The sequence below is a fragment of the Heterodontus francisci genome, chromosome 42 (assembly GCF_036365525.1).
Source record: "Heterodontus francisci isolate sHetFra1 chromosome 42, sHetFra1.hap1, whole genome shotgun sequence".
NCBI classification, from domain to species: Eukaryota; Metazoa; Chordata; class Chondrichthyes; order Heterodontiformes; family Heterodontidae; genus Heterodontus; species Heterodontus francisci.
In genome coordinates this window covers 22,416,951-22,432,800 of record NC_090412.1, presented here as the reverse complement: position 1 = coordinate 22,432,800, position 15,850 = coordinate 22,416,951, and the positions used below count along the sequence as shown (strand labels likewise).

The 15,850-nt window shown below is 40.9% G+C and overlaps 1 protein-coding gene across 1 annotated transcript in view; it reads right to left on the bottom strand.

Moving 5' to 3' along the window:
• The window catches only part of glud1a (glutamate dehydrogenase 1a), a 110,245-nt gene that overhangs the window by 60,056 nt on the left and 34,339 nt on the right, over positions 1 to 15,850 (bottom strand). Inside the window, exons 4-5 of the mRNA XM_068020775.1 lie at positions 8,257 to 8,320; positions 2,565 to 2,659 (exon numbers count right to left, since the gene is read on the bottom strand). Of these exons, the coding sequence (XP_067876876.1) occupies positions 2,565 to 2,659; positions 8,257 to 8,320 (159 nt within the window). The remainder of the gene's footprint in view (positions 1 to 2,564; positions 2,660 to 8,256; positions 8,321 to 15,850) is intronic.

Below are 15,850 nucleotides of genomic sequence, written 5' to 3'. Positions count from 1 at the left end.
TAACTCTAAGATTTAAGATTGTTATGGAAAAGGACAAAGAGGGACTGGAAATAAGAGTACTGAATTGGGGGAAGGCAGATTTCAATATGATAAAATAGGATCTGGCCAAAGTGAACTGGGAGCAGCTTCTTATAGGAAAGTCTACATCAGACCAGTGGGTGTCATTTAGAAGAGAAATTTTGAGGGTTCAGGTGCAGCATGTTCCTGTAAAGGTGAAGAGTAGGACCAACAGGTCAAGGGAACCCTGGATGTCAAGGGATATATATGATTGGATAAGGAAACAAAAGGTGGCATATGGCAGATTCAGAGTGCTGAAAACAGTGGAGGCCCTAGAGGAGTATAGAAAGTGTAGGGGAGTACTTAAAAGTAATTAGGAGAGCGAAGAGGGGGCATGAAAAATTCACCGACAGACAAGATAAAGGAAAATCCCAAGGCGTTTTATAAGTTATGTTAGGGGCAAGAGGATAACCAGGGAAAAAGTGGGGCCCATTAGGGATCAGAGGCAATGTGTGTGTGGAGCCGGAGGACATGGAGATTCTGAATGATTACTTTTCATCTGTGTTCACTATGGAGAGGAACGATGTAGGTGTAGAGATCAGGGAAAGGGATTGTGATATACTTGATCAAATTAGCATTGAAAAGGAGGAAGTATTAGCTGTTTTAGCGGGCTTGAAGGTGGATAAATCCCCAGGCCCAGATGGGATGTATCCCAGCCTGCTATGTGAGGCAAGGGAGGAGATAGCAAGGGCTCTGACACAAATTTTCAGATCCTCTCTGGCCACAGGAGAGGTACCAGAAGATTGGAGGACAGTGAATGTGGTACCATTATCTAAGAAGAGTAGCAGGGATAAACCAGGTAATTACAGGCCAGTGAGTCTAACATCAGTGGTAGGGAAATTATTGGAAAAAATTCTGAGAGACAGGATTAATCTCCACTTGGAGAGGCAGGGATTAATCAGGGATAGTCAGCATGGCTTTGTCAGGGGTAGACCGTGTCTAACAAATTTGAATTTTTCAAGGAGGTGACTAGAGGTGTAGATGAAGGTAAAGCAGTTGATGTAGTCTACATGGACTTCACTAAGGCTTTTGATAAGGTCCCACATGGGACATTGGTTAAGAAAGTAAAGGCCCATGGGATCCAGGGTAATTTGGCAAATTGGATTCAAAATTGGCTTAGGGGCAGGAGGCAGAGGGTGATGGTAGAGGGTGGTTTCTGCGAGTGGAAGCCTGTGACCAGTGGTGTACTGCAGGGATTGGTGCTGGGACCCTTATTGTTTGTAGTGTACATTAATGATTTAGACATGAATCGAAGAGGTATGATCAGTAAGTTTGCAGATGACATGAAAATTGGTGGTGTCGTAAATAGTGAGGAGGATAGCCTTAGTCTACAGGACGATATAGATGGGCTGGTAAGATGGGCGGAGCAGTGGCAGATGGAGTTTAATCCTGAGAAGTGAGGTGATGCACTTTGGGAGGTCTAACAAAGCAATGGATTATACAATGGATGATAGGATTCTAGGAAGTACAGAGGGTCAGAGGGACCTTGGGGTGCTTGCCCATTCATCACTGAAGGCAGCAGCACAGGTAGATAAGGTGGTTAGGAAAGCTTAAGGGATACTTGCCTTTATTAGCCGCGGCATAGAATATAAGAGTGGGGAGTTATGATGGAGCTGTATAAAACGCTGGTTAGGCCACAGTTGGAATACTGTGTACAGTTCTGGTCGCCACACTACAGGAAGGATGTGATTGCAATGGAGGGGGTGCAGAGGAGATTCACCAGGATGTTGTCTGGGCTGCAGCATTTCAGTTATGAAGACTGACTAGATAGACTGGAGTTGTTTTCCTTGAAGCGGAGAAGGCTGAGGGGGGACCTGATTGAGGTGTACAAAATTATGAGGGGCATTGATAGGATAGATAGGAAGAAACTTTTTCCCTTAGCGGAGCGGTCAATAACTAGGGGGCATAGATTTAAGTTAAGGGGCAGGAGGTTTGGAGGAGAGTTGAGGAGGAATTTTTTCATCCAGAGGGTGGTTGGAATCTGGAACACACTGCCTGAAGGAGTGTTAGAGGCAGGAACACTTACGACATTCAAGAAATATTTAGATGAGCACTTGAAACACCATAACATACAAGACTACGGGCCAAGTGTGGGGAAATGGGATTAGTTAGGTCAGGTGCTTGATGGTCGGCATAGGCTCGTTGGGCCGAAGGGCCTGTTTCTGTGCTGTAAAACTCTAAGACTCTAAGATGCTAAAACATTTGTTACAACCGAGATACTTTTTATCCAATAACCTGAAACTGAATGTTCTGAAACTTGTCTCCCTTTTTCTCGTCTATGCTCTTTTGCTCACCTTATGCCCTGCAATTTCCTGGTTGGATTTGAATCTCACATCAGAATCTGGAAGTCAGAATTAGCCCATTGTAAAATCCATATCCACTTTCAATAAATAACCTTCTGTCTTGTACAAAAATATTTTCTAAAATTTAATCTAACTGAAATGATTCAGAAGTGCAGTGCGCAATAAACCTCTTCCCCCGCCATTCAATTTCTTTCATACACTCACCTGATGTCCCATTGTAGTGGCAAAAGTATCAGCAATCCAAGACATCTCTCTCTCACCTGTGCTCATGTCAGGGGCTGGCACGTCAATACCAGGTCCTAGGAGGACAAAAGAAAACTCTCATCTGCCAAGAATTTTTGCTGCATGATATAAATACACTGGGACCCATTAAAAATAGAAATCATAACAGATGTCCCACACTAATGCATCCTAATCCTATGTCTTCACCCACATCTGCCGCAACCCCCAACCAACTCCCCCCCCACCCACCCCCTGCCAAAGCTGTCCCCAGCCCTCAAAATTATTTTCTCCTCTTCATCTGCCACAACCACTCTAGCCTCAGGCCAGGTGACTGAATGGACAAACCTAATGACCATTATACTCCTTAGACATGTGGGAGAGATGCCAAGCAAGCATGAAAAATTGCAACACTCTCAGGGTGAGATAATCACAGATAAGTTTTGGTTCTCGACACACACTCAATCAGAATAGTGTTGAAATTGGCCAATGCTCATTTCTCAGAGGAGCCTTATAGCAAGCGGAGAGAAACCTTCACCCAGGCTTGGAGGGCCGAATGGCTTGTTCCTGTGCTGTACTTTGTTCAGTCAGTCTGGGCTGGATTCAACACATCACGAAAAATAAGAAAGGGCAATGCTCTCACTCTGTGCACTATCCAAATCTCATCAATATAGTCAACAGTTTATTAAGTTTAAAAGTTTACCCAAATTTTAAATAAACTTTTTCCGTAAACAGAATGGAAATGATAACAGCAAGTACCAGTTCGCTAAGCAGACCACTTGTAATTGATCACTGTGAATCGTCACACACACACTTGACTATATTACTCAGGAACCATACAATAATAAAAGGTGACTTCCAAAGTATTTATATATATATATCGCTCATTTTGACACTGGTAATGCAGTCCCGCTGTCTGTGAACTTTAAATGCCAGAGTTGGATAAAACTCACTTTGCCCCATACTCACCTTGCTGTCTGAACTGCATTGAATAGAAATAGGAAATAAGAACAAAGTAGGGAAGTTGGTGCCTAGATGATCCCTGGCTGCCAGCAGTGTTCTGGGAGCAGGCTGTATCCTTGCCTGCTTGATGTTAAGCTAGGCAAATGAGTGGACATAAATTATTGAAAAACAGCTAACACTTTACGTTTGCTTGAAGTTAAATAGGGGGCGCTTTTAATTTCATAGCATCAGGATTTGTAGTTGAGATATGTACATGTACACTTACTTACACACAGATGCAGTGTACAAAGGGAATTTCTTTTTTTTTAAATTTGATTTTGTGACACCATCAAGACTGCATTTATTGCCCATTTCTATTTGCATCAGGGCACTGAGACAACCATTTAGTGATGGAATCACACGTAGGGCAGACTGGGTGGCTGGTTCTCTTTCCTGAAAGATAGCCATAACGATTCCGATTAATTTATTTTTCCTTGGGCCATGATGGTGGATTGCTAGTCCAGTGCCATAACCACTAGGCTACCTTACCCATTCAATAAGTTGAAGAGGAAAATAAGACTGGCAAAGAGAAAAAACAAAACTTGCATTCATATAGTGCCTTTCACGACCACCGGAAGTCTCAGTCTCAAAGTGCTTTACAGCCAATGACTTTTTAAAAAAAAAAGTGTCGTCACTGCTGTGATGCAGGAAACGCAGTAGCTAGTGTGTGCACACCAAACTCCCACAAACAGCAATGTGATAAGGACAGATAAAGTATTTTCTGATGTTGATTGAGGGATAAATATTGGCCAAGGCACCAGGGATAACTCCCCTGCTCTTCGAAATAGTGCCATGGGATCTTTTACATCCACCCGAGCAAGCAGATGGGGCCTTGGTTTAATGTCTCATCCGAAAAACTGCAGCTCCAACAGCATGCTGCTTCAGTACTGCATTGGACTGTCAAGCTTTGATTTTTCTGCTCAAGCCCTGCAGTGAGGCTTGAATCCAGAACCTTGCAACTCAGAGGTGAGAATGCTACCGACTGAGCCCCAGCAGAATGGGAATAGAATGGCAGTTAACATAAAAGAGAACCCAAAAATCTTCCACCGGCTTTCAAATAGTAAGCGGGTGGGCTATTAGGGACAAAGAGGGTGATATTTGCTTAGAAATGCAGGGCAAGGCTAGAATATATAATGAGTACATTGTATCAGCGTTTATTAAGGTAGAGGATGCTGACAGAATACTGGCGGAAGTGGAGATGATAGAGGTAACGGATGGAGTGAAAACTGATGGACAGGATGCTCTGGCTTAGAGTGTATAAGTGGCCTGGCATTTTGTCCCTGCTGTAATTACTCAGTAAAGTCCTGGGGAGTTTTTTTTTCCTGAAGAAGAAATGACAACACAAACAGGTTCAACTAGTCTGCGTTGTTGATCTTCCACAGAGGCGGGTGGTGGAGGCAGAGACAATGATTTCAAAAGAAAATTGGATAGGACACTTGAAGAAAGTAAACTTGCAGGGCTACAGGGATGGAGCAGGGGAATAGGACAGACTAAATTGCTCTACGGAGACCTGGCATGGACTCGATGGGCTGAATGGCCTCCTTCTGTGCCATAAGTGACTATGACTACGAACAGTAGTCCTAATCCCATACCTCTTTAATCCCCTTTCCTTCAACAACCTTTTTTTAAAAAATTCATTCTCAGAATTTTGCACATCCCATCCATAGTTTCTTAGAGAAGGTGGTGGTTGGCCTCCTTCTGTTTGATATAACTAAGTAACTTGCTGAGCAGGCAGTTAAAAGTAAACCATGTTATTGTGGGAATGGAATCAGATAGGCCAGACTGGGTAAGGAAGGCAAGTTTCTTTGTCTAAAGGACATGGGTCAAACAGTTGGTTTTAATAATTTGATAGCTTCATGGTCACTGACTGAACTTTTCCAGAATTAAAAAAAATACAATTCAAATTCTCAAACTGCCATGGTGGGATTGGAACTTGGGTTCTCTTGGATTATTGGAATTATTAGATGAAGCCACTGAATTAGTCGTCCAGTAACATAAGCACTACATTATCATAGCTGCATTAACATATTCTATAATGTTGACAACGGTGGGATTCTTTATTAAAACCTTACCCAAAATGAGCGGGTCTGTCAAACAGTCTCGACAAAACTGCAATTCCGGATTCCTCCACAGCATGTCAACATCATGAAAAACTGGTTACCCACTCGGAGGCCAGCCTAGTTTACAGCTGGGCTTCCAGTCAGGCAGGGAGCCAGAGCATGTAGCAGGTGAGTTCATACCAGGGACTAGGGGGAGGAGGTGGTGAATTGGTGGTGGTCTGGTAGTGGGTAGGGAAAAATATTGTGGCTTAGGGGTGGGACTGAAGGCCTTGGTTGGGGGGTGGGGGGGGGGGGGGGGGGGTGCGGTGCAGGAACCTGGCTGACAGCGGTTAAAGTTGAAAACCAGTATTTCGAATAAACCCCCACCTGGCTTCAAAAATCAGTGGGTTGGAGTGGAGGTAAAAATTGTTTCTACTCCAATCTCTTACTCTGGTAATATATTCCATTCTCACAATCTGCTGTGCACAACAAATATCCTCCTGCTCTGTCCATTTCTCCTTATTCTTATCTCCATTTCCTTGTTCTCAGTCCCTCAACCACTGGATACAGTCTGTTTCTATCTACTCTGTCGCATCCCTTCATATTTCAAATACCTTTATCAAAACAGAACTCAATCTCCTCTCTTCCAATAATAACCATGATATTAACAAATCTGGTCACACATACTGCCAAACTTGAGTATTTCCAGCATTTTCTGTGTTTATTTCAGATTTCCAGCATTGCTCTTACCCAATTTATCACATCTTTTAGTACTTTATTTGCTCATTCCAGTATCCAGAATCCCAGTGCATCTGTGTTTATACCCTCCTTATTGCCCGAACATCTTTCCTATGGTGTGGAGTCCAAAACTGCACATAGTACGCCAACTATGCTCTGACCAAAGTTTCACAGATTGGCCATTACATCTCGCCTTATATCCTATACCTAGTCATAAAACCTAGTATTCTACTAGTTTTTTAAATATATTATCTACTTGAGACACTGCTCTTAATATCTTGTTTACGTGAAGCACCAAATCCCTCTGCTCTTACACATCATGCAGCTTTCTCCCAAAAGTATAACATTGAAAAAAAAATGTACCACCTCACATGAATTCCATCTGCCATGTTCTTGTCAACAGTCCCTTGCGGCTTCCTTTGGTCCTTACAATCACTTAAGTCTACAATTTAGTATTGTCTGCAAATACGACAACACTCTAACCCTATCTCTCAAATCACTGATGTACACAGTTACGAGATTTCTTCTGATTTTTTGAAAATTTGTCTTAAAGAATTATAGTTGAATTCTGGACATTGATTCATCTGGAGATTGCTGAACTTAGTTTTTTTTTAAAAAAGGGAAGGTCAACAGAAGGTTAGCTAGTAAGCACGTCTTACTGGGAACCATCTGTTTACAAATAACCCAGCAGGGGCTGTGCTGGTGAATCTGAAAGGATGTTTGCAAAGGAATAAGAAGTCAAGATATATAGATCTCATGCAACTTGAACAGTTTAGTTTCATTTTGAACTGTTAAAAAAGCCTGTTGGTGTTTGACCAAAAACTAAAAAAAGTTGCTGTGTGCCTACCAGGAGAAGACAGCTGATATCTTTCTCTCTGACAAATTCCTGTATCAAGTGAGTTTACTATTTCCTCCTGTATTTGAAGAAACCTTTACTGCTATATTGCTGCTATAAGACCCAAGAAGATCCTTGTTGCTGCTCTCTGCTGTAAAGCCTGACTGGAGCTTTCTGCGCTGCATCTTTTAGAAGCCTACCCAGACTGATCAACATCGCCTGGAAAGAGCTGTTCTTGGAAGATTCCAGTGACAGCTGCCTTTTCGCCTTTGGGACACCGTGCCAAAACAAAGGACTTCCCTCCATACCTTCTTTTAAGCCTAAGTGGTTTTTTTTTTTTAATTTGTTCTATTTTGTTGTAACAGCTGTAAACAAAAATCCCTTTTTTCGCAGTTAACTGCTTGTGTATGTGAGTGTGTGGAGGGCTAGGATAAAATAAGGGGCATCAATATTTCAATTCGCGTGTATGTTTATTATTGGTTAAAACTTGGTTTATTATAAACTGAGAATTTTGTTGTTTATTTAAGAAACCTGGGGAAAATAGAGTATCTGATTGACTGTTTCAGTAAGTGGGAAAATTTAAATATACATTGTGACCTGTGGAGAAGTTGGACTGAATTAACAGTGCACTCCTCCCGCCTTGGTCTTAACAACATGGAACAGAAGCAGTCCCAGAACCGAACCCTGTGGAATGCTGCTAACCACATTCAAACACTTTTCTTATAGATGCACCAGTACTGTAAAGGTTATTAAAGCACTGCTGTCTCTGGAGATACAGGTCCTCCTAACTTCTCTCTTGCTAACAGTTTAAGTGACTCAGCTTTGCTATATAGGCCATCAGTAAAATTTGTCACTTTTCTGTGTAACAAAAAATTAGAGGTTCAGTGGTCAGAAAATGAAGTTTAAGATATAACTTAAGTAAAAGACATGCATAATTGTCTGTCTGTTGGTTTAGTGCTGTTGAATATAATCCACAATAATGATGGAGCAGTTTCCAGTGCACAAATAGCCTTACAAATATACCAAAGGTCAAATAGCCTGGAAGAATTCTCCACAAACTTACCAATAAATCCTTTCTTTGCCAGCTCAATGGTAAATCTTCTTGTAATTTTTTCTAATTCAGAATCCTGCAATATTGCAGAGAGAGAGTCAGCTTGGGACATACAACAGTGCAATGCAAAGCTCTATAAAGAAATCTATGTGACTCATTTTTGTTTAGAAGTAGGATCTTTTCTAGGATTCAGGCATGAACCAGCAAAACCCAGTTCTTGGCGTATGACGCTGAAAAAAAGCATCTCTTTTTGCTTAGTGGATTCAAAACTTGCTTCAGTTGAAAGCACTCCAATTTGGTAAATGATTGCAAAAACATGAGGGAACATTTTTGGATACTATTATTTATGCACATGACTTCAACAAAGTAATCAAATCAAATTGCAAACCAAAAACTATAGAAAATATCAATACACTCTGGTATTGTAGTGTGGTGTGCTGGAAATCATTTATTGCTTAAAGAATAAAAAAATGAAAGGGAAATATATAAAGAATATATAGCAAAGGTTTAGAAAGGAAATAAGCCAAAAAAGGTTTGTGGAGATACATTAGTATTAAAGGGAAGATTGAACTTACATTGGGAAATCCTGTGGCGCTATATCAAAGTGCTTTACAGTCAACGAAGTATTTATGAAGTGTAGCCAGTGTTATAACAAAGGAAACATGGCAGCCAATTTACACACAGCTAGGTCCAAAGAGAATGAGATAATGACAGATAATCTGCTCTAGTGATTTTGTTTGAAAGATAAATATTGGCCACAATACCGAAGGGATCTCCCCTGCTCTGTTTTGAAACAGTGCCATGGAATCTTTTACGCCCACGTCAGAAGGCAGACAGGGCTTTGGTTTAATCCAAAAGATGATACTTCCAGCCCTGCAGCACTTCCTCAGTATTGCATTGAAGCATCAGACTAGATTTTGTGCTCACGTTTCTGGAGTAGGACTTGATCCCACAATCTTCTGAATTAAGAGGCAAGTGCTCAACCTGAGTTACAGCTCAACACCTAGCCAAAGTTGGAGCAGGGTTGTGTTTCAAATTCAAGTCTTGTTAGAGACATTCATTGCGGTGAAGTATTGCTGGTCACACAGTAAAGTGTTGACGCATCTTATGTTTCGGGTTGCGCCCAGACCATCAAGTATCTAACTATATGATACTGTAACCCAGGGTGCAACAGTAGGACCACCCTGTGATCTAAACCAGATGTTGTACTTTCACAAGTGCCCACATGGAGGCCAGATGTAAATCTTTAAATTTCACAGTATATAACAAAGCAAGTTCAACGTGTCTTCACTTAACAATATAAAATAATGAATGTGCTACACCTCTCCACATCAACAAATCCTTTTGTTTGATTTACATAAAATGATTTCTGACTGCCTTTCTGTTTCTGGCAAATGCTTGCCCTAGCACTGCTCTGCTTAAACTCTAACTGGCAGTGTGTATGTTTCTGTCTCTACTTTATCTTTATGTTCACAGAGAGGAAAGGCCAATGCTAGACAATTTGTGCCAAGTACCTATGACCAGTGACTTCCCAATACAATGGGCATTTATTGATTACCAAAACAGGTCACCAAATCACTAGTCGTTAATGAGATAAGTCTTAAAGTTATTTCACTAACATTTTAGTCATTTTTTGCTTTGAAAAACACCAAGTTAAAAATCAAACATTTAAATGCAACTTTTCTATATCCTTTCTATGGAAAAAATGGCGAAAAATCCTGAAATGTAACAGGTACCAATAGATGAAGGATGCAAGCTTGCACAGTGAAAAGAAATGGCAGAAAAAAACTAAATAAGTGCTTTACCTCTGCATTCTGTCACCAAGGATTGCTAAAGCAAAGGTATGCTTGACCAATTTTACAGAATTCTTAGAAATAATAAAAGGAAATACAGTCCATGTGATTAATATATATTTTCAAAAAAGCATTTGAAAAGATTCTACATAAGGGATGTATGACAAGGTTGATGGAATGAAGCACACACAAGTAGAGATATGGTTGGAGGTCAGAAAACAAAAGGGTTGGAGAAGAGAAAAAATATTCAGGCTGGAAAGATGAAGTGATTTTCACAGGGGTCTGTGTTGAAGCATAACTGATGTGGACTTAGCAACAACAGAATATCGAATTTTGCCCAATGCTAAATTGGGGTCAATGGCAAATTGTGAAGAAAACTGATATAGGTAGGCTAGCTGGATGGGCAGATAGGTAGCAGAGTCAGTTCAATCTGGAGAAGTCTGAATATATTTTGAAAGCAAGAATGGGAAAAGAAAGAGGCACGATTTTAAATGGAATACAGGGGGTTAGTGTGGAGATACACAAGTCACTAGATACAACAATGCAAGTGGATAAGGCTGGAAAAGGCAAAAACTTTTTGAATTTTTACTGAAGGATACAGAATACAAAAGTAAGAGGTAATGATAATTTGTGCAAGACTTCAGTTTAGGCTGCAGTATTGGTCCAGATTTTGTGGTCCCAATAGCACACTACTGAGAGTTGGAACAGCACTGCAACTTCTGGAATCCACATTTGCGCCAAAAACCGGAAGTTATGGTACATCTCAATGCGCTCCAGAGGAGCCTCTGATGGTACCAGCATGCCACTTTTTAAAGTGGTAGGGACCTGTAATTTGTTAATTTGGGCTGATCACTGAAAACTAGCGCCAGATTTAACGTAATTTACAGCTGGTATCAGCAGGTGCAGAGCCTGTTCACGAATGTATCCGTAAGTTTAGCCATCCGTTTAACAATCTCATTTCGGCAAAATTGGTAAAGAGTCAACATGACTGGCTGAAAAATTCATTATTGAGTTCATATTAATCACAAAATCTAAATAACTGCCATAATATTTTAGACAGACAAATTTGATTATTATAATATAACTTTATGTTTAAGCTTTTTTGTGATTTGTTTTTAAAATTATCATTGTAGTATTTTACTTATTTATTGAAGTGTTAATAAATGAAAACCTCCTTGCTCTGTTGCTGTGGGGACCCCTTTCACCTGCAGTTATTCTAATGCAATCTGCAGAAAATTAATATACAAATTGTTTTAATTGAAAGTCTAGCAAAAAAAACAGCCTCACTTCAGTGTGTTCGGAGAAAGACAAGCTGAACTCATGCACAAATCAAAGTTTTCTGATGGAAACACAATTTAATTTTCAAATCTTGGTTTTTATTTTAGTATGGTTGAATGGGAGCTTACGTTCAATTGAACGAGTCTCCCCTATCGCTCGGTCACCAGAGCACCAAAACGATCATCTTTTCAGAGAGATCACCATAAATACACTAACTCACTTTCAAACTTTCCTTTAATCTTAATATGTACAAAATAATCATTGAAAAATGTTGGATTTTTTGATCACCTTTTCCATAATAAACCTATTTCTGGGATTAGTTGATCAGCTAATTTGGTGCAGCCTTCAAAATTTAGAACTGATCGAGATGCAGGTTTCTTTACCCCACCTCCCCCCCCCCCCCCCATGTAATGGTCATCTAACACAGGCTAAATGTGGATATAACATTAATAAACAAAGTTTCACTTCCTTTATAGCTTGTGCCGAATGGGACAGGCAGGCTTTCCAAGAGGGAAAAAAACAATGGTTTAAGTTTCCTGCTACCACTCTCATTTGGCCCCTATTTCAGGAGTACATGGAGATTTTAAAATTATACACATAACAAGTGTTTTGACATTTTAAAATAAAAAGAGGGAGAGATGCCAGGGTTGGCATTATGGCCTGGAATGCACTCCCCGAAAGGGTGGCAGAAGCAGATTCAATGGTAACATTGAGCTGAAGATGGACCTCAATAGATGTGGCTTCATCTTGTGATGCCATTAGGGGCATGGCCCTCTAGTCAGTGGACCATGCTTCAGCAAGAAGTTGAAATTCTCACTGCAGCCAACAAACTAGGTAACTTCACATTTCTCTGCGCAGTCAGCGGAAAACGCTGCCGCTTCACTGCTGACCGCAAAATCTGGGCCATTATGTAGTTTTGGGCCCCCCATAACAAGAAGGATATAATGAAAAAAGTTGCAGCATAGGTTCACTAGGATGAGGAGTTACAGTTATGAAAAGGAGCTCGAGAAGTCAGGACTTCTGAAGTTTTGGATTATAAGAAGGGTACATACTGATAGTTTCCACTAGTCAGCAAGTGCTGTTTGAGGGATAAATGTTCACCAGAAAATGGTGGGTGTACCAGGGTGACACCACAGTGTTAACCTAGCCCCAGAAGCTGCCGTTCCCCACCCTGCTGGTAATTATTTTTGGTCATGTTGTGCGAGAATGTATATTGCAGTAAGATTTTAAAAATCAAACATTTACTTCATTACTTGGTGAATTTCTCCCTACAATGTTTTACAATTGGTTCATAACTTTAAAACTCTTTCCTTCCTTATGACCCTGGTAAAACAGCACACATATATTTAACCTGGTTAGGAAAGATTTTCAAAACGATAATTAGGGACAAAATTAACAGTCACCTGGACAAATGTGGATTAAGGAAAGCCAGCACAGATTTAAGGGCAAATCTGTTTAATTTGCTTCAGTTTTTTGATGAGGTAACAGAGGGTTGATGAGAGTAATGCGATTGAGATAATATACATGGACTTCCAAAAGGTATTTGTTAAAGTACCACATAACAGGTTTGTCAGCAAAGTTACAGCCCATGGAATAAAAGGGACAGTAGCAGCATGAATACAAAATTGGCTGAATGGCTGTTTTTCAGACCAGAGGAAGCTGTATCGTGGGGTTCCCCAGAGACCGGTGTTAGGACCCCTGCTTTTCCTGATAATATATTAATGACAGATTTGGGTGCACAGAGCACAATTTCAAAATTTGTGGATGACAAAACTTGGAAGTATTGTGAACTGTGAGGAGGATAGTGATAGACTTCCAGTGACACAGACAGAATGGTGGAATGGGTAGACAAGTGGCAGATGAAATTTAATGCAGAAAGTGCGAAGTGATTCATTTGGTAGGATGAACAAAGAGAGGTCGGCATCCTTCACTAGCTGGCGAAACAGGAAAATGGTGACACATTCGACCAGTTGCTACTGCAGCTTGGCAACAGGCGCCAAGGTCAAAAACAACTCAGCGCTACTTTGCAGCTTCATGTGCGGCATTTGTGGCAGAACCTGCCTCTCAAGGATTGGCCTTCACAGCCATCAGCAAAGGTTCACTAAGAGAAGAACGCAAAGAAGCAATATAAAATAAAGGGTCCAATTCTAAGGAGCAGAGGGACCTGGGGGTGCACATGCATCGATCTTTGAAAGGGGTAGGACATTTTGAGTGGGGTTAGCAAAGCATATGGGATCTTGGGTTTCATAAATAGAAGCATGCAGTACAAAAGCAGGGAAGTTATGCTGAACCTTTATAAAGCTCTGGTTAGACCCCAGCTAGGAATATTGCTCCCAGTTCTGGTCACCACACTTTAGAAGGGATGTGACTATCTTTGAGAGGGTGCAGAGGAGATTTACCAGAATGTTTCCAGGGATGAAGGATTTTAATTACAAAGTTAGGTTGGAAAAGCTGGGGTTGTTCTCCCTGGAACAAAGGAGATTAAGGAGACATTTGATAGAGGTGTACAAGATTATGACAGGTTTAGATAAGTTAGACAAGGAAAAAATATTCCCATTAACAGATGATACAAGGACTAGGGGACAGAGATTGAAGGCTTTGGGCAAGAGATGCAGGGGAAAATGTGAGGAAGAACTTTCTTTTAATGCAGCGAGTGGTAATGACCTGGAACTTGCTGACCACGCGGGTGGTGGAAGCGGAAACAATCAAGGATTTCAAAAGGAAATGGATGGGCATTTGAAGGAAATAAACTTGCAGGGCTATGGGGATCAAGAGGGATGTGGGACTGACTGGAATGCTTCGTGGAGAGTCAGGATAGACTTCATGGGCCAAATGTCATAAATGGCAAAAGCATTGAACAAATATTTTGTGTCGGTCTTCATGTTAAAGACAAGTTTCACACCAGAAATGGACGGTAACCTAGGGGCTAAAAAGAGTGAGGAAATTAAGGAAATTATCAGAAAAAGTATTGGAGAAACTTAAGGGACTAAAATCTGACAAATCCCCAGGACATGATGGCCTACACCCTAGGGTTCTAAAAGAGATAGCTGCAGAGATAGTGGATACACTAGCTATGATTTTCCAAAATTCCTTAGATTCGGGAACGGTCCCATCAGATTGGAAGTTGGTAAATGTTTCCCTCCTTTCTTGAAAAGCGGTGAGAGAGAAAACAGGGAACTACAGGCCAGTTAGCCTATCAGTCGTTGGGAAAATTCTGGAATCTATTATTAAGGAAGTCTTAATGTACTTCAAGCACACTATGACTAGAACAAGTCAACATGGTTTTACTGAAGGGAAATCCAGTTTTGACAAATTTAGAGTTTTTTGAGGATGTAACTAGTAGGGCAGATAAAAAGGAACCAGTAGATGTAGTATACCTGGATTTCCAAAAGGCATTCGATAGGGTGCCACACAAAAAGAAGTTGGGGGTAATATATTAGCATAGAGAGAGGATTGGTTAATGGACAAGAAGCAACGAGTGGGCATAAATGGGGCATTTTCAAGTTGGCAGGCAGTAAAGTGGAGTGCCACAAGGATCAGTGCTGGGACCTCAGCTATTTACAATCTATATTAATGACTTAGATACATTACTCTGTCTCTTTATCTGAGTTTGATGATACAAAGTTAGGTGGAAAGGTAAGCTGTGGCTGGGTGGGTGGGGGGGGGGGGGGGGGTGGGGAGGAGAAGAAGAGAGGGGGTGAAGAAAGAGAGAAATACAGAGGCTGCAAAGAAATATAGAAAGGTTAAGTGATTGGGTAACAAGATAGCAGATGAGTTCCGAAGAAGGGTCACTGACCCGAAACGTTAACTCTGCTTCTCTTTCCACAGATGCTGCCAGACCTGCTGAGTGATTCCAGCATTTCTTGTTTTTGTTTCAGATTTCCAGCATCCGCAGTATTTTGCTTTTATTTTAAGATAGCAGATGATGTACAATGTAAGGAAGTATGAAGTTGTTCACTTTGGTTCTAAGAATAGAAAAGCAGAATTTTTTTTCCTTTTAAAAAAAGGTGCGAAATTTGTAAGTGTTGATATTCAAAGAGTGCGCTTGTAAAAGGAACCCAGAAAGTTAGCATTCAGGTACAACAAGCAATTAGGAAGGCAAATTGCAAGTTGGTCTTTATTGCAAGGTGATTGGAGTACAGGAATAAAGAATTCTTGATACAATTGTACAGGGTTTTGGCGAGACCACATCTGGAGTAGTGTGTGCAGTTTTGGTCTCCACATTTAAGAAAGGATATACTTGCACTGGAGGCGCTACAGCAAAGTTTCACTAAATTGGACCCTGGGATGAGGGGGTTGTCCTATGATGAGAGGCTGAATAAATGGAGCCTGTATTCTCTGGAATTTAGATGAATGAGAGGCGATCTCATTGAAACATACAAGATTCTGAAGGGACTGAATAGGGTGGACAGAGAGATTGTTTCCGCTGGTCGAGGAATCTAAAACACGGGGACACAGTCTCAGGATAAGAGGCCAATCATTTAGGACTGAGATGAAGAGAAATTACTTCACTCAAAGGGTTGTGAATCTTCGGA